A 27440-nucleotide genomic window follows, 5' to 3' on the forward strand; every position below is an offset into this window, starting at 1 on the left:
TGAGTCTGGTAGGGTTTTACCTGGACTCTAGTCTGTGGCAGGAATCGGGAGGGATGCTCCCTTCTTCCTTGCTTTCCAGCCTCATTTTTCAGGCTTCCTCGGTGCTTCTCGGGTCCTGTTGGGGGACCTCAGCCCAGTAGCAGCGTCCTGAGGTTTGGGAGCTGGGAAGGAGACCCTGGTTTCCGGCCACCCTGGTGTTCCCCGTGTTGGAGGGTGGGTATCAGGGGAGGGTGGACCACAGAGATGAGGGTCCGTCGGAGGTGAGGTCAGGCCGCCTTCCCCTCTCTGAATATCCGAGGTTTGCCCAATGCTTTCCTTCTAAGTGTGCATATACATTACCTCTGGTAGTTGGATGAGATGGTACCTACGTTGTAAGGCTGTTCAAAGGGATAAATGCTTTAATATACATCTAAAATTCGTAGACTACTACCTGGCACGCTGTTATTAATGCTTCTTTTAAATGTGCACGAGGGTTATTGAAACCTATGACTTTTCTTGGCCTATAAATGTTGTTTTAAACTTTTAGGGTAAAAATACAGCTTTATCATCAAGGCTTGCTTTTTTTTTTTTTTAAACAAAGCACCATATCCTGTTTGATTAGTTGCTTTTTGCTCTTAATAACCAATGCTTTTTGACTCTTTACAGAATTTCAAATCTAGAGATACCAAACCATTAGTGACTATTTTAAAGAAACACTGCTAATTACATACACACGTATTCTAATATGTTAGGGGGCGGAGCGGAACCAGCCCATTTGGACCTTGGTCACTTCTAAGATAAGAAGTCATAGAAAGAGCCGAAACCGGTTTGGCTCAGTGGATAGAGCGTCAGCCTGGGAACTGAAGGGTCCCAAGTTCGATTCCGGTCAAGGGCATGTACCTTGGTTGCAGGCACATCTCCAGTTGTGCCTGAAGAAGATAATAGAGGGCTCCCAAAAATTATAAAATTCTTGTCTTGTCTTGTCTGCACCTACGGCACACCAGGCAACATAATAGAGGGGGTGTGCAAGAGGCAGCTGATCGATGATTCTCTCTCATCGATGTTTCTCTCTATCCCTCTCCTTTCCTCTCTGTAAAATACCAATAAAAATGTATTTTTTAAAAAGAAGTCATAGAAAGACATGATATTTATTAACTAGACTGAGACTGCCTGGTTTTGAAGGATGGTCAGATCTAAACAGGGAGCTTTGTGAACTGAACCTGACTTAATTTTGGTCTGTTTTGTTAAGAGACTAGCCTTGTAGAACTAAAGGCTTTTTGACATAACATGAGGTAAGAACTGACAGAGTAAGTGGGACCAGTATGTGAAAAAAAATGAGACCAATTGAAGCTTGGGAATCTTAATTACATTAGCTTTTAACTTGTAATGCATACAGTTATACAAACAGAAATATAGAAATTCTAAGGGAGTACAGTTGGTTAGCAAGCATTTGCCTCAGAATTCTGCTTGCTTTTGCCTTAAATTTATTTTTTTTAAGTACTCTGTAATTGAAACAGGATATTCTGATAGTTTTTGGTTTTCTGCACGTGACTCAGAATAAGTTTCTAAATGAAATTAGACTTTTTACTTTTATTTGCATTTTACTTAGACTATCTTGTGAATTAATATTTTTTCCTGAAACATCTCATTTAATTATATTACTAAGCCTTCGTTATTGTAACATTTGTTTTATTTTTCAGTGTTTGGTTTCTTCAAGCATTTGTCCAGTCAGACATTTAAAAATGTCATCCAAACAAGAGATAATGAGTGACCAGCGGTTTAAGCGGGTTACAAAGGACCCAAGATTTTGGGAAATGCCAGAAAAGGATCGAAAAGTCAAAATCGATAAGAGATTTCGAGCAATGTTTCATGACAAAAAATTCAAGTTGAATTATGCGGTGGATAAAAGAGGACGCCCCATCACCCACAGCACTACCGAGGACTTGAAACGTTTTTACGATCTTTCAGATTCTGATTCAGATCTCTCAGATGAAGATAACAAAGCATTAAACCAAAAGAAAATAAAGAAGAAAAAAAACCAGAAAAATGAAATTGAATCAACAAATCTAGTTGAGAAAAAGAAAGAAACCAAGAAAATTAACCAAAAAGATTTTGGAAATAAAAATGATTTGGATAACTCTGACAAAATTCAGAAAATGAAAAACTCATGCAAACATAAGAAGGTAGATTCAAAAATAAGTCCGAAGAAAGATAGGGAAGAACTTATACCAAAAAGTTCAAAAGGGGAAAAAAGTAATGTTCAACATAACACAGACTTGTGTCCCAAAGGAAGACTGAGGACAGTAGACTCGGGCACTTCTGAAATTGTGACATCTCCCAAGATCAAGTATTCTAAGACAAGAAGAGAAATGCAGTCAGGTTTGTTGGAATAAATTAATGATTCTTTGGTATTACATTATTTACATTTATTCTAATCTTTTTTAAATGTAAGCATATTCAATAAGTATTTTTACAGTATAATGGGGTTTATCAAGTGCTTATTTAAAAGTATAAAAGTATGAAAGAAGAAAAAAATCTCATCATTAATATTTGATTTAGTACTATAATGGCTAAAAGATATATAAAAAATTGAGTCCTGAAGTTAAACAATAAATTGGATTTGTGGTAAGCACTAGTTAGAGCTGTATTCTCTAATCAGATAAAGTGTTATTATGTTCTCATCAAATGATAAGAGTTGTGCCTAAAGAAGATAATAGAGTCGGGTACTCATTCATTTCTTCATTCAACTACTGTCAGTGATTATTATTTAGCAGATAGACCATGAGTAAGACATGGTTTCCCTCTCAGGGCTACTGTTAGCTTATACAGGGGTCCTCAAACTTTTTAAAGTGGGGGCCAGATCACGGTCCCTCAGAGAGCTGGAGGGCCGGACTATATGAACTACTAATTCCTACTGTAACACCTCGGCTGCGCTCACTGCCCAAAAAACCTGGCGGGCTGGATCAGACTCCTCTGCGGGCCGCATGTGGCCCGCGGGCCGTAGTTTGAAGACCCCTATTATATAATGTCTGTGAAAATTAGAAAAAGAACACAGAACTCTGATGAGGGACAGCATATTTAAGTGAAGCAACAGGTTCTCTTAACATGAGTAGACATAGCTTTTCTGCACAGTGCATTACTTAGTGAGTGGAGTTTGCCTTGATTTCAGCCTATCTTGCCCTTTTGCAGATCTTCTATTGCAAAAGACAGCTCTCTAAACTGTGCTGGAGCCCTGGTCAAAAGCAGCGCATTCCAGTCACCCCAATAAATGTAATAAACACTTTTTTTTTTCCTCTTAATATTTTTATTATTTTTAAAAAATATATATTTTATTGATTTTTTTTTTGCCCCCCCTTCCTCCCATAAATACCCTCCCTGCCCAGAGTTTTATGTCCATTGGTTGTACTTATATGCATGTATACAACTCCTTCGGTTGATCTCTTATCTCCCCCAGATCTCCCTCCCCTCCCTGCTGTAATTTGACAGTCTACTTGTTGCTTTACTGTCTATATCTTTTGGTTCATCAGTTTATAATGTTCTTTAATATCCATAAATGAGTGAGGTCCTGTGGCGTTTCTCTTTCATTGATTGGCTTATTTCACTCAGCATGATGTTCTCCAATTCCATCCAGGTTGCTGCAAACGATGAGAATTCCTTCTTTTTTATGGCAGCATAGTATTCCATTGTGTAGATGTACCATAGTTTTTGGATCCAATCATCTGCTGACGGGCACCAGGGCTATTTCCAAATTCTGGCTATTGTAGATTGTGCTGCTATGAACATAGGGGTGCATATATCCTTTCTGATTGGTGTTTCTAGTTTCTTGGGATATATTCCTAGGAGTGGGATTATTGGGTCAACTGGGAGTTCCATTTTCAGTTTTTTGAGGAAACTCCACACTGTTCTCCACAGTGGTTGCACCAGTCTGCATTCCCACCAGCAGTGCAAGAGGGTTCCTTTTTCTCCGCAACCTAGCCAACACTTGTCGTTTGTTGATTTGTTGACGTTGGCCATTCTGACAGGTGTGAGATGGTACCGCATTGTTGTTTTGATTTGCCTCTCTCGGATAATTAGTGACTTTGAGCATGTTTTCATGTGCCTTTTGGCCTTGCTTCTGTCTTCTTTTGAAAATATTCTATTTAGGTCCATTGCCCATTTGTTAATTGGATCATTCATCTTCCTTTTATTTAGTTGTATAAGCTGTCTGTAGATGTTGGAGATTAAACCTTTATCAGTGGTAACGTTTTACAAATATGTTCTCCCGCACAGTGGGCTTTCTTGTAGTTTTGCTGATGGTTTCTTTTGCTGTAAAAAAGCTTTTTATTTTGATGTAGTCCCATTTGTTTATTTTCTCTTTAGCTTCCATTGCCCTGGGGCAGTATCAGTGAAGAAGTTCTTTTGGCATATGTCAGATTTTGCTGCCTGTGGATGCTTCTAGTATTTTTATGGTTTCCCGTCTGATGTTTAAGTCCTGAATCCATTTTGAGTTTATTTTTGTGTATGGTGTAAGTTGGTGATCTAGTTTCATTCTTTTGCATGTATCTGTCCAATTTTCCCAACACCATTTATTGAAGAGACTGTCTTGACTCCATTGTATATTCGCGCCTCCTTTGTCAAATATTAATTGAGCATAGTGATTTGGGTAGATATCTGGGTTCTCGATTCGATTCCATTGATCTATATGTCTGTTCTTGTGCCAGTACCAGGCTGTAATAAACACTTTTTTAAAAGTAGCACTGTCCAATACAAATTTCTAATTTTGTATTTCCTACCCTATTTCCCCAAAAATAAGACAGTGTCTTAATTTTTCTCCCAAAGTTGCACTAGGTCTTATTTTCAGGGGATATCTTATTTCCAGGGAAACACGGTAGTAAACATGTTAAAAGGTAAAAAGCAGGTGAAATTAATTATGTTAATATATTTAACCCTGTATATAAAATGTTATATCATTATAAAAAATTGAGCCAGGCTGGTGTGGTTCAGTGGTTAAGTGTCAGCCTAGAACCAGAAAGTCATGGTTAGATTCCCAGGCAGGGCACAGGCCCAGGTTGTGAGTTCGATTCCCAGTAGGGGCATACAAGAGGCAGCTGATTGATGTACCTATCTCATTGATATTTCTGTCTCCTTCTCCCTTACCTCTGAAATCAATAAAAATACATTTTTTTAAAATGGTAACATAAATTATTAGGGGATCAATTAATAAGTTATGGTACATCGAAGTGTGATTATGATATATGCAGTCTTAAAAATAGGCTACAAAATAGCATAAGTGGTATGATTAGCTACTAAAAATAAATTAGTGGATATATCATAGAAAACATATTTAGGGAGTTATGTACCAAAATAACCATCCAGTTGTCTCTTAATGAAAAATTACTAGTTATTTTTTCTTTCTTTAACTATATTTTCTTAATTTTTTTGTAATGAGCAATTTTATAATTAGGTGGAAAATGATAAAACTTTTTTTAAAGAACTGAATAAGTAATAGTGTTTACAATCACTACTAGAGCAGTACCATTTAAGAATAGAGGCAATCCCACATTATCTAGCATAAGGCTTTGTAGGTGGTGGGCTCTGAGCAAAAATTGAATACTCCAAATATATTTATATTGTAAAAAATATTAAAATACTACATCTCTTTAAATCTCCCATATATCACTCCCAAAGTGTGATATGTAGTATTACTATCATGTGAAAAGATGTCATATGTGAGATATTCAAAACTTTTTTTATCTTAATAGTTGCATATTTACTTCAGCATCTTAGGGAAAAATGTAACCACCACATTTCGGGGATTTTATTTAGAACAAAGCTAATATTTAAAATTTAATCTTAAAATATTCAATTTAATGAAAAATATTGGTGATATTAAAAACCATGAAAATGGCATGAAATGACTAATGCTTAATAAATATTGCAATAGTTGTTAGTCATAGGCCCCCAAGATGTTATTTCTGAGCATGTTGATTAAAAGAGAATTCTGATGCTTATCTTCCAGTAAAATTTTTTCACCATTATAATGGTGTCTTTCTAATCCTATATATAGAACTTATAATACTGCCTTTTTTCTATTCTTTCATATCTACTGCCTAGTTATTTTTTTATTACTCCTCTTTTTTGGCACTAAAATAAAAGCTTATTTCCGACTTTTCCTCTTCAAAAAGTTCTTTACACTTAGTTTCAGATCAAATGGCAACTTTTGAAGCCTTTCTTATATAATAAATACCTCTCAGCAGGCAAATTTAGATGTGTCTTTCTCTGTGGTACTTTAGCATATAGCTTCATAAATCATCAAACAATTTCTTTTTGTTTTTAAACTCATCAAAAGCATGGGGTCATATTACAAATCATCTCCCTTTCCCCTTTCCCTAGCTCAATGCGTTATACATAGTAAATACTTAATAAGTATTTGGTCAATGAATGACTATTATAAGACTACTAGTGGCCCAATGCATGAATGAAGATTCGTGCAAGAATGGGCCTTCCTTCCTTGGCTGTGGGCATCACCTTTGCTCTGGCCAGAGCCGCATTTTTGCTCTGGCTGAGCTGCCTTTCTGCCTTCCTGTGCTGCCCAGAGACCCCATGGGGTGGTGCAGAATGCCTGCGTCGTTGCCCCATCCTTGGCCACTCAGCACCTGTATATGCAAATTAGCCTGCCATGTTTGTTGGGCTAATTTGCATACCCCTAATTGGCTGGTGAATGTTGTGAAGATATGATCAATTAGCATGTTACTCTTTTATTAGGTAGGATAGGACTACCCTGCCTTGGTAGCTCGGTTGGTGTATCATCCCATACTCAAAAAGGGTTCAATTCCTGGTTAGAACACATACCTAGGTTGTGGGTTCAACCCCTAGGTTATGGGAGGCAACCAATCAACATTTCTCTCTCATATCGATGTCTCTCTAAAATTAAATATATATACAGGCAGTCCTCAGGTTATGTTAGAAATCCGTTCCTATGGCACGACTTAATGCAATTTTTGCCCTAAGTCGGAACCCACCTACATAAGCACCTGCATCACTCACATGGAGAACATACATGAAGTGAAACAGTAAAAATAATTTAATAGAAAGATAATTTCTGGCCTTCACTTGTGGTAAATAAGTAATAAAAAAAAACAAACCATAAAGCACATATGTACATACATTGAAATGACGGAACTTTTTTTTAAATAAATACTGTAAGTGGGAGATGGCAACAAAACCACGAAATGATGTAAGTCAAGTTCGACGTAACCCGAGAACTGCCTGGATATGGGGTGTGTGTGTGTATATTCTTACACACATGTATATCCATCCTTTAGTGAGGATTTTTTTTTTAAATTAGAGGACCAAGAGCTAAGTTCCAATTTCATGCCTAGTCTTAAACTAAGTTCCAACTTAAAGATTAACAAAACATATAAGATTTATCTATATGTACACACAAACAGTAGATGCACATGATTGTTTTAGAAATAGAAAATGAGTCCTTTCAGAATTATGAGGGATGAAAATACCTAATTTAGGAGAAATCAGTCTTTCACTCTTCATAATTGCTAACTAAGTTTGTTACAAAGTTCAAGATTTAGCCGAAACCGGTTTGGCTCAGTGGTAGAGCGTCGGTCTGTGGACTGAAAGGTCCCGGGTTCAATTCCGGTCAAGGGCATATACTTTGGTTGCGGGCACATCCCCGGTGGGGGGTGTGCAGGAGGCAGCTGATTGATGTTTCTCTCTCATCGATGTTTCTAGCTCTCTATCTCTCTCCCTTCCTCTCTGTAAAAAAAAAAAAAAAAAAAAAAAAAAAAAAAAAAGTTCAAGATTTAGCAGGAAAGTTAAAATTATTATTTCACTTTTTTCAGAGGTGATGTTAGTCATATCACAACTCCTGTTATCACTACACATAAATGAGTCAAAATTTTTATTTAGTCAACAGCTACAAACCATTGGTCTTCTTGCTATGTTTTCTTAGATGACTCAAAGGTACTTGTAATTCAACATATCCAAAAGTTAACTCATAATCTGCCTCTACCAAACAAACAAATTGGTTCTTTTCCAACATTGGTTGTTTATCTGTCCAGCTAGATCTGCAGGCCAAAAGGTAGGACTCATCTTTGACACTTCCAAAACTTCTTTGCCCCGTACTAAACCCGTCACTAATCACTATTAGTTTTACTTCTTAATTGACTCTGAAGTCAGAAGTGACTCCATTCTCTTTTCTACATTTCTGCTGCCACCAACTTAGTGCTATCTTCATTTCTTGCCATGAGTACTAACTACACTTCTCTATTCACACCTACTCTGGACTCCCTCAAATCAAGTTTTTTATAGCTTAGTCAAGGTGTTCTTTTCAATATGCAAATCTGATGTCTTTCCTTCTGAAAACATGTGGCTTCTCATTACTTTACAACAAGGTCGAAACCTTCTACATAGTTTTGGTAACACTTTAGTTTAATTATTGCTTGGCTCCTAGCTATCTGCAATCTAGACATGCTTTTCAGCTTTTTTCTATTAGTGGATTTTTCCATATAATTTTCTTTCTGTTTGGAACATATCCCTAATCTATTTGTCAAGCCCTTTTACTTAATCCCTCTTCATTCTTCAAGTAGCAACTCATAGCATTATATAACATTCCTACTTGGTACCTATCCTAATTATAATTATATTTTTAATGTGTAGTTTAAATTTTTTTATTGATTGATTGATTTTAGAGAGAGAAAACACCAATTTGTTCTTCCACTTAGTTATGCATTTATTGGTTGATTCTTGTGTGGTGCCCTGACCAGAGGTTGAACCTGTAACTTTGGTGTATTGGGACAATGCTCTAATCAATTGAACTACCCAGCCAGGGCCTAAATGTGTATTGATATGATTAATTTCATTTGATCAGTATCTGTCCATCTATCTTCTTCACTCAACTGGAAGTTCATTGAGGGCATTGATTGCTTCTCTTTTGCCAATGATTCTATATTGAGCACCTACTACGTAGCAGGCACTTCAAAAATATTGAATGAATCTATGAATCTACTTATATCACCTCGCATATACAGGGTGTCCCCAAAAAATGAGTACACGCCTTAACAGCTGATAGCTCAATTTTGAAAATGAAATTTATTTAACAAACACTGCCTTTGTAATTATTCAAAGTATATGTATACATTTTTTTAAGAAAAATGTCATACTTTTATTAGCATCAGAAATATACAAAGTCCTTGGGAGTTGCCTTAAACATGACCTATATGAACTAAACTATAACACAGGATAAATTTGAACCTTAATTTTGAGATACCATATTATCCATATATATAAAAGCCCAGTGACCTGAACGGTGAAACGGCCAGAATGACCGGTAGCTATAATATGATGTGCACTGCGGCAGCCAACTGGCCTGACCCAGGCCCCAATTGTCCCGCCCCCACTTCTCACCATCCCGGCCCCCTATCAGCCCCCAATATCCCTATCAGGAGTGGGGCCAGCCCAGTGGAGGGGCCATGGCTTGCCCCACCCCTGATTGGCTCCCAATGGGGCCGCCTGGCCAGACCCCACCCATGCACGAATTTGTGCACTGGGCCTATAGTTAGTATAATGTTAAGATTTCTATTAAATAACCGGGTTAGGCATGAATTTTCCTGAATTTATATTTTTCTCTAGTCTCTTTTATAGAAATTATATTTTTACTGGCTTTGAGGTTGAAATAACTTGGATTCAATTTAATTCCATGTTTATATTAATTTCTCCCTCATTTAATCTTTTTGCAGGGGTTCCACTCTCAGTGGCAAGACACAGTGATCGTAATGAAAACTCACCGGGTAAAAAAATATTTGATAAAGATGTTCTGGAGGAAGATTTAGAAAGCACTAGTGAAGTAGGAAGTGATGAAGAATCTGAAGATGGGATTACAGGCATTGATAGAGCTTCAGCTGATGAGGATAACAGTGATGAAAATGAGGAAGATGAGGATGAAAATGAGGAAGATGAGGATGAAAATGATGATAGTGAGGATGATGATAAAAGTGAGGAAGATGAGGACAAAAATAGTGATAGTGAGGATGATGATGAAAGTGACAGTGGCCCTGATCTTGCGAGAGGTAAAGGAAATATAGAAACTAGTTCCGAAGATGAAGAAGATATGGAAGATTTACTTCCAGAGGAATCTGGTTTTGAGCATGCTTGGAGAGAACTAGATAAAGATGCTCCTCGGAGTGATGAGGTAATGTTTTGAATAAATAAGATAATTTGTGAAGAACGCCATATAAGTAGCTTTTATGAATGGGGGGACTGATGTCATTAAATTAAGTGGAAAATGCTTTATTGCTAAATAATAACTGTGATTCTGATGAAAACCTCTTGATGTCTGTCTTAAGCAAATAAGGAAGTTCTACATAAATAATTTAATATTACATAAAATTATTAGAAAAATAATTTGATTTCAGATACCATTGCATTTATTACTCAACTTGTTTATGCAAGAGTGGCAAAATAGCAAACTTGGTAGTGAAAAAAATCAGATCATTATCATGTTCCTATTCAAGAACCGTCAAGTTAAAGGAAATGTTTATCTGTTGCAGTTTTACTATTGTGTGAGTTGAAGTTCTTTCTTTTTTTTTTTTATTTCTTAGATTACACGTCGATTAGCAGTTTGCAACATGGACTGGGATAGATTAAAGGCAAAAGATTTGCTGGCTCTGTTCAATTCATTTAAACCTAAAGGAGGTGTTATATTTTCTGTCATGGTGAGAATTGTTTTTATTTTGAAGTAAATATTTCCAAACATTTAACTTCATTCTCATTTTTTTTTAAATTATAGTTTTCCTTGTAAAGGAAATAATTTATTTGGAAGTTGTTTGATACAGTTAGGTATGAAATTGATATAGCAGGTATAGTAAAAGTTAGAAACAAAGAGGTGAAATTGTTACTGTTGATGGGTTATGTGATTGTATATAATTAAAAAACCCAAACAAATCAATAGAGATGTTATCATAAGCTCAGTAAAGGGGTGGGGTATAAGATAAATATTTTAGAAATAAATTGCATTCTTTATTACCAGCATTAACCAATTAAGAAAATATCTAATATAGCATCAGAAACATACAAAATCATTGAGGATTGCCTTAAACACATGACCTATATGAAATAAACTATAACACTGGATAAATTTGAAAAACCTAAATTTTGAAATACCATATTTTAGAGAGCGAACATTATGATTAAGAATCCAGGCTTTGCAGTACCACAGGCCTTTGTTCAAATCTTTTTGTTTGTTTGTTGCTTTTTTGTTGTTCACATCTTGATTCTGATAAATACTATTTTCTAGTGTAGTTGTAAGGATCCAGTGAAAAGGATGTCACACTGAGTATTTAGTACAGTGCCTGAAGCAATTCTAAATAATTATATTTAATTATTTAAGATGTTAGCTCTACAGTTTTAGTGTAGTTTCGATCAAAATCTCATTTCAAGAGAAAGTTAAGGAAAAGGATACCAGTATTATATAAAAGAATAAACAAGTAAGGATGACTAATAAATTTTTGAGAAATCATACCAGAATAAAAGGACTCTACCATTATAATTTCTATGCATTTTATAATGCTATGAGAATTAACTAGTTTGGGTAAAAATAAGGGGACAAATAAATAGAATGGCATAGATAAAAGGAGTTTAAATGATGAGGTAGATCATGTCATTGGGACAAGTCTTTGCATAGAGAACTTGGTGGGGACCTATGAGAGCCCCAAATTAACTCCAGTTAAAATAAAGGGAAAAAAATTAAAAACCAAATTACAGAAATAGAATTGTGTTTTTATTAAATCTTGAGTTTTAGGAGATTGGTAGTAGAAATTTCTACACTTAGAAAAGAAAACACACACAAAAAGAATCAACAGATGTGATTACATATATATTTTTAAATTCTACATCAAATCCTATTATATGCAACTCAAAGAATTAAGAAAAACTCACCCCCAGTTGATAAGTTGCATATTTCCCACAATTCCAAAAAAATATGTATTAGTTAAATGTATATTAAGCCTAGCAGTGACAAGACAATGTAAATTAATATAATTATATTTTATTTTATTTTATTTTTTTAATCTTTATTGTTGAAAGTATTATATAGGTCCTCCTTTTTCCCCCATTAACCTCCTCCAGCCCAGTCCCGTCCCCTTCTACCCTCCCCCCATACATACAGTTGTATTTTTTGACTCAAAAGTAGTCAAAATATAAAAATACCAAATCCTCGTGAGGATGAATCCTTTTTCTTATACCAAGACTATAGATATCTAATGTACATGATAAGACTGTCATGTAAGTTTGCCTTTCTATTAAAAGGAATGTCTTTTAAAAAAGCATTGAATAAATTATGTGACTTAGAGATAAGATAGGTATCACAAAATTGTTTTTCTTCATTATGTTTTATACTAGAGGCCCAGTGTATGAATTTGTGCACAGTTGGGGTCCTTCAGGGTGGCCTCTGGAGATTGGGCCCCAGCTCATGCCCCCAGCCTCACAGCCCCAGCTCATGCCCCCAGTCTTGCAGCCCCTCAGCCCCACCTGGCACCCCACCTTGGCCTGGTGCCACCTGCTCACCTGTTCAGTCATCCCACCAAGGTCCCGCTCTTGTTGGGGCCAATTGGGGTTGGCAGTGCCTCTACTGCTGCCCTCTGCCAATGCCGCATCACCAATGCCTACCATGTTCCACACTGCCCCCTGGTGGTCAGTGCATGTCATAGTGAGCAGTCAAACTCCTGGTCTCCTGGTCGAACGACTGCCCAAGGGGACAATTTGCATATTAGGCTTTTATTATAGAGGGCTATAGGCCCAGTGCACAAAATTCATGTGTGGGGGTGCGTCCCTCAGCCAGCCTGCACCCACTCCAATCTGGGACCCCTCAGGGAATGTCTTACTGCCGGTTTAGGCCTCATCCCTGCAGATATCCCTATCGCAATCCAGGACCTCTGGCTCCCAACCACTCGCCTGCCTGCCTGTCTCATCACCCCTAACCATTCTACCTGCCTTCCTCATTGCCCCTAACCACTCACCTACTTGCTTCATCTCCCCTAACTGCCTTGCTTGCCAGCCTGGTCATCCCCTAACTAGTCCCCTGCCAGCCTGGCTACCCTCTAACTGATCCCCTGCCAGCCTGGCCAGACCCTAACAGCCCCCCTGCTGGCCTGGTCACCCACTAACAAGTAGAGTGGTTAGGGGCGATCAGGCAGGCAGACAGGTGACCTGTTACACAAAATATACAGTCATTTTTTATGTGTATATTTTCATGAGTTCCTTTAGAATCTTGTTTTTGATAATGTATTTTTTTTTTTTAATTTTTCCTTTGGATCCCTGAACCATCTTGTCCCAGTTGATAAATAGAGGAGATATTCTATTTTTTGTTCTCAAATTCTACATCAGTTACTCTCCAGCCAAAATGATCATTTTTAAGGAGATTCCGCAGGATGCTTTAGCTTCCTATAGTGGGCTTGGAAATGAGGCAACCTTGATGTTTTCATTGAGTCCAATTGTAAATTGGAGTTACTGACCTTAATAGATCTGGATGTTGAAAGAAAAGGAAAGTATCATTTGCATTGATTTATTTTTTCTATTTTTAGATATATTTTTCAGAGTTTGGAAAAGAAAGGATGAAGGAAGAGCAAGTTCAAGGACCAGTCGAGTTATTAAGTATTCCTGAAGATGCCCCTGAAAAGGACTGGTATTAAATTACTATAGATAATAAAACTAAACCTTATGTTACTAATTCAGAATTCTGGTCACTTTAAAAGTTAGGACTAAAGTTTACACATGCCCATTTATAGTTAAAACAACTTGCAAAGCAGATTAAAATCTGTCAGAAGTGGCATACTATTCCTATAATATTTTGTGTATGTATTACTGTTTCTGTATTCATTAAAATAATTATTGCTTTTTCTGGGATGTATCTTTCCACATAAGTGGCATTGAAACTATTTGTCTTTAAGCTTTGTAATTTTTCTAATTTGAGTATTAAATACAAAAATAAAAGATTGTTAACAACTTTGTCATTTGAACGTAATATAGAAAAAAATTAACATAGTTTTGAAACCACTAGGTGGAGCTATGTGTGCGCTTAATAAAAATGATGGTTCAGTACTATATTATTGATGGCAGAAGAGAACAGATGGAGACGCTCTTCATAACTAGAACTATTGCTTTCCTAGTATAATTTATAATACAGTGCTTGTCCATCAGCTTTATTTGAGGGTATTTGAGGTACCAAAACAAACAAAAACTAAAATAATAGGTAAGCACTTGTAATTTGTATACTCTCCTTTTCTAGATACCAAATGCCAAACAAAATACCTAGTTTGTACCTTGACAGAATAATAAATTGAACTTAAGTGTTTAATGTTCATAAAGGCAAAGTCATGAAGGAAGAAGAGATTGGTATGAAGGTTATAATATATATTTTTTGAAACAATTGCATTTATTTCTTAAATGTGGATAAGTATTTGTGTTTCTATATAAGTAACCTTAATGAGTTTTTCCCTTTTTAGGACCTCTAGAGAAAAATTGAGAGATTACCAATTCAAACGACTAAAATACTATTATGCAGTAGTAGACTGTGATTCTCCTGAAACAGCCGCTAAACTCTATGAGGATTGTGATGGTCTGGAATTCGAAAGTAGTTGTTCCTTTGTAGATCTGAGGTAATCCTGAGTGTCTCTTATCAATTTAATCTTGTAGTAAATGTGATTATAATAAAATATTAAAACTGGTAGTGCTTTGTATTGTTGCATGCTCTTTCTTTATATGTTTTTTATTGATTTCAGAGAGAAAGGGAGAGGGAGAGATAAACTTCAATAATGAGAGCGAATCATTGACTGGCTGCCTCCTGCACACCCCCTACTGGGGATCAAGCCCGAAACCCAGGCATGTGCCCTTGACTGGAATCTCACCTGGAACCCTTCAGTCCACAAGCCAGCGCTCTATCCACTGAGCCAAACCTGCTAGGTCCATATTCTCTTTTTTAAAAATATACATATATTGATTTTAGAGAAGAAAGGAAAGGGAGAGAGAGATAGAAACATCAGTGAGGAGAGAGAATCATTTATTGGCTGCCTCCTGCACTCCCCACACGGGAGATCAAGCCTGCAACTGGACATGTGCCCTGCCTAGGAATTGAACCATGACCTCCTGATTCATAGGTTGATGCTCAACCACTGCGCCATACCAGCTTGCTATTTCATATTCTAAAAGAGGATTTTTTTCTTTTGGAAGAACTCTGTCCTGTGGAACATCACTCTTAAGAAAGAAAACTACATTCGGCCAGTGTGGCTCAATGGTTGAGCATCAACCTATGAACCAGGAGGTCACAGTTTGAGTCCCTGTCAGGGCATAGGCCCAGGTTGCACACCTGAGCCTCATGGGAGACATGCAGGAGACAGTCGATCAATGATTCTCTGTCAGCATTGATGTTTCTATCTTTCCTTGTCCCTTCCTCTCTGAAATCAATAAAAATGTTACATATTTTATTAAAAAAAAGAAACGGGAATGAGAAAATGTTAAAGTATTTTGTATGAGCCACCCAAAATTTGTATCATTTCAAATATGTTGGCTATATTTTTAGGATGATGGGTTATATATAGTGATATCTCTTTGCAACTGTGTTTTAGAATTAGGAACCAGATGAATTATTTATTGCGTTGAAGTAGGGGCAAAGGAATTGGCTAATAAACTGGTACTTCTAGATCTGTGTTATCCAATACAGTAGCCACTAATCACATCTGGCTATTTAAATTTATCTAATCAAAAATTTAAAAATATTCCCTGGCCAGTTTTGCTCAGTAGTTAGAACATCAGCAGGAGGACCAAAGGGGCGTGGCTTTGATTTCCAGTGTAGGGCACGTAGCTCGGTTGCAGTTTCCATCCCCAACCCTCGTCAGGGAGCCCCACCAGTTGATGTGTCTGTCTCACATCACTGTTTCTCTTTCTTTCCCTCCCCCCAATCACCCTCCCTTCCACACTCTCTCTTCTAAAGATCAATGGAAAAAATGGGTAAAGTTTTTTTTTTTTAAGTTTAAATACTTAACTGGCAGGGAAGATACCATCATTATGTAGGTGGTTTTCCCAAAGCAAGGTTTATCCATTGCATTCCGGATGTGCTGACCCCTGCAATTTCCCCAAATGTGTGAGAAACTCAGTTGCATAATTTGTGGTAGTGGAGGACTGAGAAAAAAACATTTCTTTTCAACTTAAAATTTATTTGCTTAGATACAGAACATTACCATCATCACAGAAAATTCTGTTGAATAACACTGCTCTAAGTGCTGCTCAGTGAAAGAGTGGATGGAATTGCTGGTATTGTCTTTAGACTTGGGCATTATTTTCACCATGTGCTCAGGCTTCACTGACCCAGAGGTGAAAAACCTTAGGTGGTTGTGACTGCCAGTTCTAACTACTCTACCTCTTTGTCATTATCCTAGTCCTTTGGAACCCAGAAAACCATTCTACTGTGACACTTTTCAATAGAAACTATATCTTTGTATGCAAGTTTGTTAGAGGCTTTGTTCTCAAAATGAAATATTTTAGGGGAAAAAATACATCAGTTCTTAGTCACTATGACTTTCATACTTCAAAGCAGCGGTCGCCGACCTTTCGGACCTCACGGATTACCAGTTTGTGACAGCTGCTCCAAAGGTTTCCTTAAACCAGAGGTTGCCAACCTTTCGGACCTCATGGACCAACAGTGGTCTGCGGACCACTGGTTGGCAACCGTAGAAAAATACAAATGAAAAATTTGGAATTGATATTTGTGGTAAGATTTTAGCATGCTTAAATATATAGCAAGAAGGGCATATCTCATGAGACAAGCTATTTTCTTATATGTTAACAATTTCAATAGGAGGTGCTTGTTTTGAATGTTTAAATAGTAGTTACCAAATATTTGTTAGAATGTCAAACTCTGGGTATCATGAATTAATGTTAATGTGTTCTTTTCAGGGTGGTTCTGTCTTTCTGTTTCTTCTTTGGGACATTTCTATGCAGTGTTAGAATAAGCCTAGAAAGTCAAATCAATGACCATGGAAAAACTTTATATTCACTGTTTTATTTTGTCATATGTAAAAGAAAATAGAATTTTCTGCTGCAGTCCTGTTATCTAGGGAAAACTCTTTTCATCTGCTCCAAAATATAATAGCAGGCATATTAGTAACAGTTAGGTATATTAGTCTCAAAAACAAATCTAAGTGTGTGCAAAAGTATAGCTGGAGGATGTTATGTAGACGTAATAAACCTCAATTATCCACTCCTCACCCCCCAAAATTATTTTATGGAATATACAGCATATGCTTTTCCTGTGAAATTAAAATTTCCTATATAAATGACAAAAGCTAAATACTGTAACCATGAATTATTTAACTCTACTTCCCCTGTGCCCTTAATTCCTTAGCCTGATGCCTAAGAATTGTGTAACAATTATTTACATTTAACAGCTATCTACTTGTAGAAAAAATTGCAAGATAAGATTGTTAGGATTTTTTTTAGTCTTGAAGAATTAACTTTAAGCTTTTCCTTATTTCAGTGACACCTCATGTATATGATACTTTATATTCAGAACATTTAGTATTAATAATTCTATTTGATCTTCAAAATATTATGTAGCAAGCCAATGGCTGTGCTTTCAGGAGCCTAGTTCTTTTTGAAACATGAGGGACCCATGTGTGTTTGCACCTGACTCATATTAGCTGATTCCTAATGCAGGGTTTCTACCTACACAGAGTTCACTTAAATTTAATAGAATTACAGATTTATAGCTTATGAATTTCAGAAGTTTTGTGCCAAGGTTATTTCTAACATTGTTTGCCTCATCTACATGTGTGTTCTGTAGAAACTTTTATATGGTATGTATGTATAAACTACCACTAATTAGAAGAGATTCTAAACTCTGGTTGTTTATTACTGTAGCATATGTTTAAATACATTTATTTTCTCTTTGTTTCTTAGGTTTATACCAGATGATATTACTTTTGATGATGAGCCCAAGGACGTAGCCTTAGAAGTGGATTTAACAGCATATAAACCAAAATATTTCACATCTGCTGCAATGGGAACGTCAACGGTATTTCTTAACTTTTAAAAATGTGTAGCTGGACTCTGTTGTTTTAAGAAAAGACTTCGTATACTATTTACTGTAGAACCTTTAGAAATGGACAGTATTCGAAATTTTAATGCATAAGTATAAATAGAAATGAGACAAAAGTGTATTTGTATTTTTATCTACCACATTTGTCTGAACCTATTTACATACTTTTGTTGTGCTTTTTTTAAGCCCAAGTCAATTACCTGTGAATGTTTCTTTTTTTTTCTCTCTCTTTCCCACACACTTCTTAATCAACTAGATTCTTTAATAAATAATATGTCAATTATTAATATCCTAGGGAATAATGAGAAGAAGGAGGTAGTGTAAAGATTACCTCAAATTCTAGTTAAAAGAAGACTAGTGGAAATTTAAAATAGAAACACTTTCTTTTCTGCAAATATGATCCAAAATTGTAAAAAATAATTGAAGAATAATAATTCAGGACTACTAGATGTCACATTAATGCTTAATAATACACAGCCAAAAGATTTCTATTGAATTAGCTTACTACATACCCTCTCCTCTTCCCCCCATTAACTTTCTGTCCTCAGCTGGACCCCACAGAAGGCATATAGGCTTCTCACTGCGTTTCTTGTGACAAACCATCATGCTCTTCTGAGAACAGGCTGGTAGCAAAGAGAGGGGCTTCTGTATCTGTCAGGTGCATGTCATGCATGCTGTGGTGATTAGTATAACACCACGATTATGAATAAGTGAAGACTAAAAGATTCAGTCACATAAAATGTAGAGCCATGTTATTTTAAGACTAAAATGTGACCAGAGCAAGCCTGTACAGTCCTAGGGTCTGGCTGTATCATATATATCTGTCCCAGTTCCAGCAGTAGTTTTGTGGTCATCAGCTCAAGCTTAATTATCAGAATAGAGATATAATTCTGAATCTTGTGACTAGTTAAAACCAAGGCAATGCTAGCTCTTTTAAGGATCGGATTCCTTGGTTAATTGGTGCCCATTTTGTTGTCCTGATCTGGGGATATTAGTCTGAGGAAAGAAAATAATGATGTAGAACCCATTCTGTTATGAAGATAAAACCATTATGACCCCGTCTGGGAATGGGAGTTGCATAGAGGACAGGAGCCAGTTACCAGATCCATCATGTTATGGATGAGTTCCTGTAACGAACTTATTACGTGTAATAAGTTAATGATAAATATTCTCTGTTTTATTGTTATTGATTAGAGAGAGAAACATCAATTTCTTGTTCTACTTATTTTTGCCCTCATTGGTTGCTTCTTGTATATGCCCTGGCCAGGGTTTGATCCTGCAATCTTGGCGTATTGGGATAATGTTCTAACCAATTGAGCTACCTGGCCAGGGCAATGATAAATAGTCTTTAACAAGTTTGACATTTCATTTTTACTTGTGGTTTGTTTTTTTTTTGTGTGTGTGTGTTTTTTTTTGTTTTGTTTTTTTTCATTGGTGAAAGGTTGAGATCACTTGGGATGAGACTGATCATGAAAGAATTACCACACTCAACAGGAAGTTTAAAAAAGAAGAGCTTTTGGACATGGATTTTCAAGCCTATTTAGCTTCCTCTAGTGAAGATGAAGAGGACATAGAAGATGGACTACCAGGTACTAACTTGTTAATCTTCTGGTGTTCTACACTTGTAAGCATTATTTATATACCTAATCTAGACTTGTGAATGGAAATATATCTTAGGCAGTAGCTTAAAAGGGAATACCAAACTAATTCTTAAACTGTCTGCCACAAAAAGTTTAGTAATCGTTATTTTTTTATTTTTTTATTTTTTAAAATATATTTTATTGATTTTTGTACAGAGAGGAAGGGAGAGAGATAGAGAGTTAGAAACATCAATGAGAGAGAGTCATCGATCAGCTGCCTCTTGCACACCCCCTACTGGAGCTATGCCTGCAACCAAGGTACATACCCTTGACCGGAATCGAACCCGGGGCCCTTCAGTCCCCAAGCCGACGCTCTATCCATTGAGCCAAACCAGTCCCGGCTAGTAATCGTTATTTTTATTAAAAAGTATTTTCTTGGTTGCAAATGCTTTAACCTTAAACATTTCCTTTAAAACTTGAACAAAATAGATCCATAGACATAGAAGCATGGAACAGACTGTGGAACCTCAGAGGGAAGGTTGGGGAGGATGCGTGGGGGGGAAGAGATCCACCAAAGAACTTGGATGCATATATGCATAACCCATGGACACCGACAATAGGGTGGTGAAGGCCTAGGGTGGGGTGGTCTATAGGTCAATGTGGTGGGGGGAGGGATGGGGATATATGTAATACTTTCAACAATAAAGATTTTAAAAAATAATTTTTTTTGACCTAACCAAAAAAGCTTGGTTTGTAGACTTGTCATGGTTCATATAGTTATGCAGTCTCTTAATAAATTAGTAAAATACTTTACTACTCCGTTTTTGTGTTGTTTTTTTAAAATAAGAGCTTCTTTTGGATTGAATATTTTTTACATTCTATTCCTCAACTGATTTAGAAAGTAGACTCTGCTTTTGTTTATTTAGCAATTGTCCTAGAAATCATGACTTACATCCCTAACTTAGAAAATATTTTTACTACTCTATATTATACAAGAAATCTTAAAGCAACTTTTATGGTATCCTGTGTATTATAATTGTTTTGGGTTGTTGTTTTTTTCATTCTCATAGACATTAATATTACTATTTTATACTACCTTTGTTTAAATTTACCCATATTTCCTCCACTTTTTCCCCTCTGTATTCTTTTCTAAATCTTGTACTTCTGTCTGGGATCATTTTTCTTCTATCTTAAGTAAATCCTTGGTAATTTCCTATAGTATCATCTGGTGTCAAACTCTCTTGAGTTTTAGTCTAAAAGTGTCTTTAATTTGCCTTCACTTGTATTTTTACCAGTGAAGGTATTTTCACTGGTAAAACATTCTAAATGGACAGCCCTTTGCAACAGTATTCTGGCTTCATTATTGTTTTTTGAGAAATCAGCTATCAGCTTAGCTTTTTCAGTCTTTTGAAGGTTGTCTGGATTTTTTCTTTAACTGCTTTTAATGTCTTTCTTTTTGTCCTATAGTTTTACTGTAAACTAGAGTAGGTTTTATTTATTGTGTGTGGAGTCTGTTGGCATTTCTTGAATTTTGGCGTGGTATCTCTTATCAGTTTTGGAATATTCTTACCCATTATCTATTGAGATATTTTTTCTTCCCTCTCCCTCTTGGATTCCAATTAAATATTTGATAAATCTTTTCACTCTTTCCATGTTTCTACTCTAATACACATATTTTTTAAAATATATTTTTATTGATTTCAGAGATGAAGGGAGAGGGAAAGATAGAAACATCAATGATGAGAGAGAATCATCAATTGTCTGCCTCTTGCACGCTCCCCCCACTCCCATGGGGACTGAGCCCACAACCTGGGTAAATGTGCCCTGACCGGGAATTGAACCATGACTCCCTGGTTCATAGGTCAATGCTCAACCATTCCAGCTAGGCCACTCTCCTATATTTTTATCTATTGTCTCTCTGTGTTGCATTCTGAGTATTTTCTTCAGACTTGTCTTCCAGTTCACTAATTTTCTTTTCAACAGTATTGAAAATGCTGATAAATCTATGCATTGAATTCTAATTTTGGTTATAGTATTCTTTATTTGTAAAGGTACTATTTAGCTATTTTCCAAATCAACAATACCTTTTTATAGTTTTCTTCTCACTGCAGATACTTTTAGCACTTTTATTTATTTTTAATATATTTTATTGATTTTTTACAGAGAGGAAGGGAGAGAGAGAGAGCTAGAAATGTCAATGAGAGAGATACATCGACCAGCTGCCTCTTGCACACCCCCTACCGGGGATGTGCCCCCAACCAATGCACATGCCGTTGACCGGAATAGAACCTGGGACCTTTCAGTCCGCAGACCGACGCTCTACCACTGAGCCAAACCGGTTTCGGCTACTTTTAGCACTTTTATTCCTGTAAACAGAGTAAGCATGTTTTATAGTCTTTATCTGTTAACTTCAGTATTTTAAATCTTTGGGGGTTGATTTCTGTTTACAAGATAATTCTGTTTCTTTGTGTGCCTGGTTAACTCTGTGAGCTGATTTGATATTTTAGATGAGAGTACCTCATCAAAGAGAACCTTCATTTACTCTAGTCATTCTGGGGCCACATCACTGCATTTTAAGGCTTGAGGTGCCTTGGATTTTGTGGGTGATGCAGGCCTTCATGAGGGCTGGTTTATTTCTGTTTGGCCCTTGCTATGAGAATACATTTCTCTGGGGCCCTGCTTAATTCAGGGATACTAATTGAAATCCCCTCCTTTATGGTCATTAACTTTTGTCCTCATGGCATTGCCAGGCTACCCAAACTGTAGTTTAGTCCCACAGCTCTTTCTTTTGTGATCAATAAATGCTTTCAGGTTAAAATAGGTCTAAGTTTTTTTTTAAAACCTCTTTGAAATGTTAAAAAAGATTTTTAAAATATTTAATCCCAACTGGATACTCAGTGAAAGGGTTTATCTGAAGTACCTAGCTCACCATTAATGGAAGCAGAAATTCTGATTATATCTTTATTTTTAAAATTGTTTGATGATTGAAATGATTAAGGGTATATTTTAAAATTGTATATGCTATTTGCTTAAAGTAACTCATTTTTTTAAAAATAGATTCAAAACATTCTTTTTCCCTATACTGAATCAGGCTCTGTTTAGAAATTTGGTTGCTTGTCATTTCTAATCAGTTTTTGGTTGACACTATCTCCCCGATCTCTTCACATCTTCATTCTTATCTAATAGAATTCCCAATCACGCAAAATTAGGAGTAAGAGATTTGGTGCTGAGGAACTACAAATGTGAAACAAAGATATAAATCTTCTAAAATAGCAGGAATAAGTATTATTTTATTTGTAGCTTAACTTTCATAGCTATCCTTTAGACTTTCCTTTACATAACTATTGTTTTTAGAACCTAAATGTGAATTTAATTAAATCCTAAAGTGTTTTTTAGGATTATTATAGGTCCTTTAAACATTAACTTTCTTAAGAAAGATCCTATGATTGGGCTATCACCATACTTTTAGCCTACTGCAGATATTGCTTCATTTTACTAAGTGTTTCATAAAGTACTACTTTTATACTGTGTTCCATACATGAAATGGAAAGTCATATTTAATTATTCTAGTTTCTTTGTTCAGACATCTCATTAATAAAATTGCATAATTCCTCAGGTATTTAATAGACATTGAAAAGATATATGATTCACAATGGTACTTATGTTGGTATTCCAAACAATTGGTATCCATTTTATTTCTAGTGTACACAGGACAGCCAAGTCCTTTTTCAAAAGTCCTTTGTCTTTTCTGCCCCTATATATACTAATGTGTTTACATTTTCTTTTTATTTGTATGCCTAAGTGGTCATTTAGCACTTTACTGAAAAATCTGGATAGTTTTTTGTTTTTGTTGTTTTAGTTTTTCACTAGCAGCTTTGAGATAAAGAAAGAGGACATTCCGTGTACACTTGTGAAGATTGGGTGCAAGTTTTCTAATAGCTTTCTTTGGTTTGAGAGAACTGAACCAGATTTTTTAAATGTCATTGTTATTAGGACAGCTAGTATTCTTATTTTGATACTAAAGGCCTGGTGCATGGATTAGTGCACTGGTGGGGTCCCTCGGCCTGGCCTGCAGAGTTCAGACCGAAACCAGCTCTCCAACATCCCTCAAGAGGTCCCAGATTGCAAGAGGGGGCAGGCTGGCCTTAAGGGAAGCATGGATGCACGTTTGGGCGCGGGGAGGGACTAAGGGAGTGCTCTAGGGCATATCAAGCCCGTCTTGCTCAGTCCCGATTGGCTGTATCCCAGCAGCAAGCTAGCCTACTGGTCGGAGCATCTATCCCCTGGTGGTCAGTGCGTGTCATAGCAACCAGTCGAACAAACGGTTGGACACTTAGTATATTAAGCTTTTATTATATAGGATTGGGCTCTGCTGGTTTCAAGTAGTGTCTTTATGACATAGTTAAACTATTATATGTTTTCTTAGCCTCTGCCTTTTTTTCCATAGCTATATGATGAGAGTCATAATAGTACCTGGCTCATGGTTGGAAAGATTGCAATAATATACATATAGTGCTTAGCATACTACCTCATGTCATATTTTTTTACTTCTAAAACTTTAAGGATTAATGGCTTTTTGTGTGAAATATACTATCATTAAGTTATTTAAAGCATGCCTTTTTCTGCAGTATTTGAATTGATTTCAAGCTTACTTGAATCTGTAATTTAATATCTCTGTTAGATACAATAGTATATTTGAATGCCTTAAACTTATTAGATGTTCCTGGTGTTGTTTGTAAAAGATCATAGGAGGGCTTCTTACTGTTACAATTAATTTGTTCTCTCATTATATAGTATTAAGGCTTTCACAAAGTATTGTCCTTGAATTGGGAAAAAGCAGACCTACATGAATTATCCCACATTCTAGGGCTTCAGAAAATAAATTTTAGTACTAGAAAAAATCAATTTAAAGTAGGCCATCAGAGACTTACCACTAAAATTTCAACCTGGAAGGAGCTTGCTTCTAATTATGTTTTCAGAAGTAAGCTTTTAATAGAAAGAAATACATTGCCATTTTGTTAATGTGTTCCTGATGTTTTATCCATTGAATTACGGGATACATGACAGAATTCAATCCAACATTATTATTGTGGCACAAAGCACAAACAGGAAAAAAATGAATTTCAGCTGTTTGAGTGAAAATGTAAAAGTGTGATAGGATGGAAAGAATGTCCTGGACTATTTTTTATTCATTTAGAGAAAAAAAACTAAAAACATTTACTTAACCAATCTTTTTTCCATATCACCTTTTTAAAGATGTAAGGACAGTATGTTAACATTGATGTTTCACAGCTAAGTGCTTAGTAATGTCAGGCATTTTTAGTTATCATTTAGTCATAGTTCATAGAAAAGAGGGTCTTCTTTTTGCTACTTCTAAATTTTTCTTTACTCAGACATTTAGTCCATTCAGTAAGTCTGTATGTTTTGCATTAAAACCCAGGTTCCTAATTTATGGTTTTGCCTTGGAGAATTACAGTGGAAATGTAGAGCAAACAAACTTTTCACGTATTGGTTTTCTTTGGTATTTGTTGCCCATGAGTTTTATACTGTTCCTTTGTATTCTAATTATTTTTATAAAACCAGGAAATGGAAATGTGAATGTTTTTTTCCACATAAGGAAATTGAGTAAACTTGTAACATTCATTTTTGTTAATGTATTAATAAGATCCTGAGAATCATCATATTTGCTCACCATCAAATCAAAAGGACTCATTATTCTTTGTTTTGGATTATAAGCAACTTTATCTGTCTCTTCAGCCTGCACAGCTAAGTTCATGTGTCAAATGTATCCCAAAAATATTTAGTCTTCTTTATTGACCATAACATTTTGGTGGATGGTGGACAACATAAAGAAAGATAAAATGCCATCCCTGCTGTTTTGTTTATAGGGAACATAAATTTGAGGATGTTACCTGACTACAGAATTATTTTTAGATAAGAATTTTAATAAAAAGTGATATTCCCAAGTGCTATGACAGTGCTAACTTATATTGCAACTGATTTTTATTATAAATAAGACATAAGTTTTAATTCAGTTCATTTAATATTAAGAAGATTAAGTCTGTCCTGGCTGGTATAGCTCAGTGCGTGAGCATCAATCCACGTACCAGGAGGTCACGGTTCGATTTCCTCAGGGCACATCCCCCAGGTTGTGGGCTCAGTCCCCAGTAGGGGGTTTGCAGGAGGCAGCTGATCAGTGGTTCTCTCTCATTATTGATGTTTCTATCTCTTCCTCTCCGTTCCTCTCTCTGGATCAATAAAATAAAAAATAAATAAATAAAAAAAGTTTGTCTAGTTTTTATATTCCATTATTACAGTATGTCTGATAGCATTTTACCTGAGGGTGCTGAATTGACTGAGATTTAAACATTGGAGTTAGATGTAAATTATTTCTGGACTAGAGACCTGGTGCATGAATTTGTGCACAGGTGGGGTCCCTCGGCTTGGCCAGTGATCTGCCATCTCATCCAGTCCTAATCAGGGCTGGCCGCGGGGAGGGCCCGTGAGGATTGGCCGACAACGGGAGGTTGGCTGTGGAAGTGCACTGACCACCGTGAGGCAGCTACTGCATTGAGTGTCTGCCCCCTGGTGGTCAGTGCCCATCATAGCTACTGGCTGGTTATCCAGTTGTCTGGTCATAACAGTAGCTTAGGCTTTTATATATATACAAGAAGTCCATTGCAAGAAGATTCCTGTAACAGGGTTTCCTGCTGTAGTCCTGCCTGCTTTCCTTCCTTCTCCCTGGGCCTGCCTGCTTTCCTCCCTTCTCCCCCGTTCTGCTTGCTTGCTTCTCCGCAACTTCGCTCCCTTCTGCAGTGCTTGGCTTTCCAAGCTGTCTTCAGTCTTTGCTTTGGCCTGGATATGCAAATTAATCGTCATTTTTGGTAGGTTGACTTGCATACTCACCATGATTGGCTGGTGGATGTGGCTTGTGGGCATAGCGAAGGTATGGTCAATTTGCACGTTTCTCTTTTATTAGGTAGGATTAAATGAAATTGATTTTTTTTGTTTTTTTTTTGTTAGGTGATGATGAAGTCAATGCAGAAGAAGATGGGAAAACAAAAAAACATCAGAAAGATGATGAAGAACAAATTGCTAAATATAGGCAACTCTTGCAAGTTATTCAAGAAAAAGAAAATAAAAAAAAAGAAAATGATATGGAAATGGAAATTAAGTGGGTTCCAGGTAAGAATTCGATACTAACTAAATGTTGGCTTTATTTTTCTTCATTTTAGGATGTTGAGAGCATTTTTTTTATTTTTTTTATTTTTAAAAAAATATATTTTATTGACTTTTTACAGAGAGGAAGGGAGAGAGATAGAGAGCTAGAAACATCAACCAGCTGCCTCCTGCACACCCCCCACCGGGGATGTGCCCGCAACCAATGTACATGCCCTTGACCGGAATCGAACCAGGGACCCCTCAGTCCACAGACGGACGCTCCACCACTGAGCCAAACTGGTTTTGGCTTGAGAGCATTTTAGATGTGACAAAGAAAAAGATTAACTCCTCTTTGGAAGCATAAACTTTAAAAATCTTATTTTTTATGAATGTTTTGGGAAGGAAGTTAACATGGCATTTGCATACATCATTTAATTCTTAATTACTTAGGGACTAGTGTTTTGACTCTTGCCAGCTTATTTTGATTTTACTAACTACAAATTATTCCTGTTTATTTGTGAAAGTAAACCTTCCTAGGTTTGATTCCAGTATTATCAGGATATAGAAACTTGAATCCAGGTACCATGTATTCTGAAGTCATTAAACTTTTCCCTAGCTGGTTTGGCTCAATAGATAGA

The 27440-nt window shown here is 36.3% G+C and overlaps 1 protein-coding gene across 2 annotated transcripts in view; it reads left to right on the forward strand.

Moving 5' to 3' along the window:
- Nucleotides 1-27440, forward strand: part of ESF1 (ESF1 nucleolar pre-rRNA processing protein homolog) — a 65676-nt gene that overhangs the window by 125 nt on the left and 38111 nt on the right. Inside the window, exons 1-9 of one of the 2 annotated variants that reach the window (XM_084887628.1) lie at nt 2-213; nt 1680-2358; nt 9714-10165; nt 10575-10688; nt 13554-13654; nt 14475-14627; nt 17923-18037; nt 19503-19650; nt 26665-26826. In XM_084887628.1, the coding sequence (XP_084743754.1) occupies nt 1722-2358; nt 9714-10165; nt 10575-10688; nt 13554-13654; nt 14475-14627; nt 17923-18037; nt 19503-19650; nt 26665-26826 (1882 nt within the window). In that variant the 5' untranslated portion in view covers nt 2-213; nt 1680-1721. Of the gene's footprint in view, nt 1; nt 214-1679; nt 2359-9713; nt 10166-10574; nt 10689-13553; nt 13655-14474; nt 14628-17922; nt 18038-19502; nt 19651-26664; nt 26827-27440 lie in introns of those variants that run through there. The other variant, XM_084887627.1, reaches the window with a different exon arrangement.

The sequence above is a fragment of the Pipistrellus hanaki genome (genome assembly GCF_964339955.1).
Source record: "Pipistrellus hanaki genome assembly, chromosome: 6".
NCBI classification, from domain to species: domain Eukaryota; kingdom Metazoa; phylum Chordata; class Mammalia; order Chiroptera; family Vespertilionidae; genus Pipistrellus; species Pipistrellus hanaki.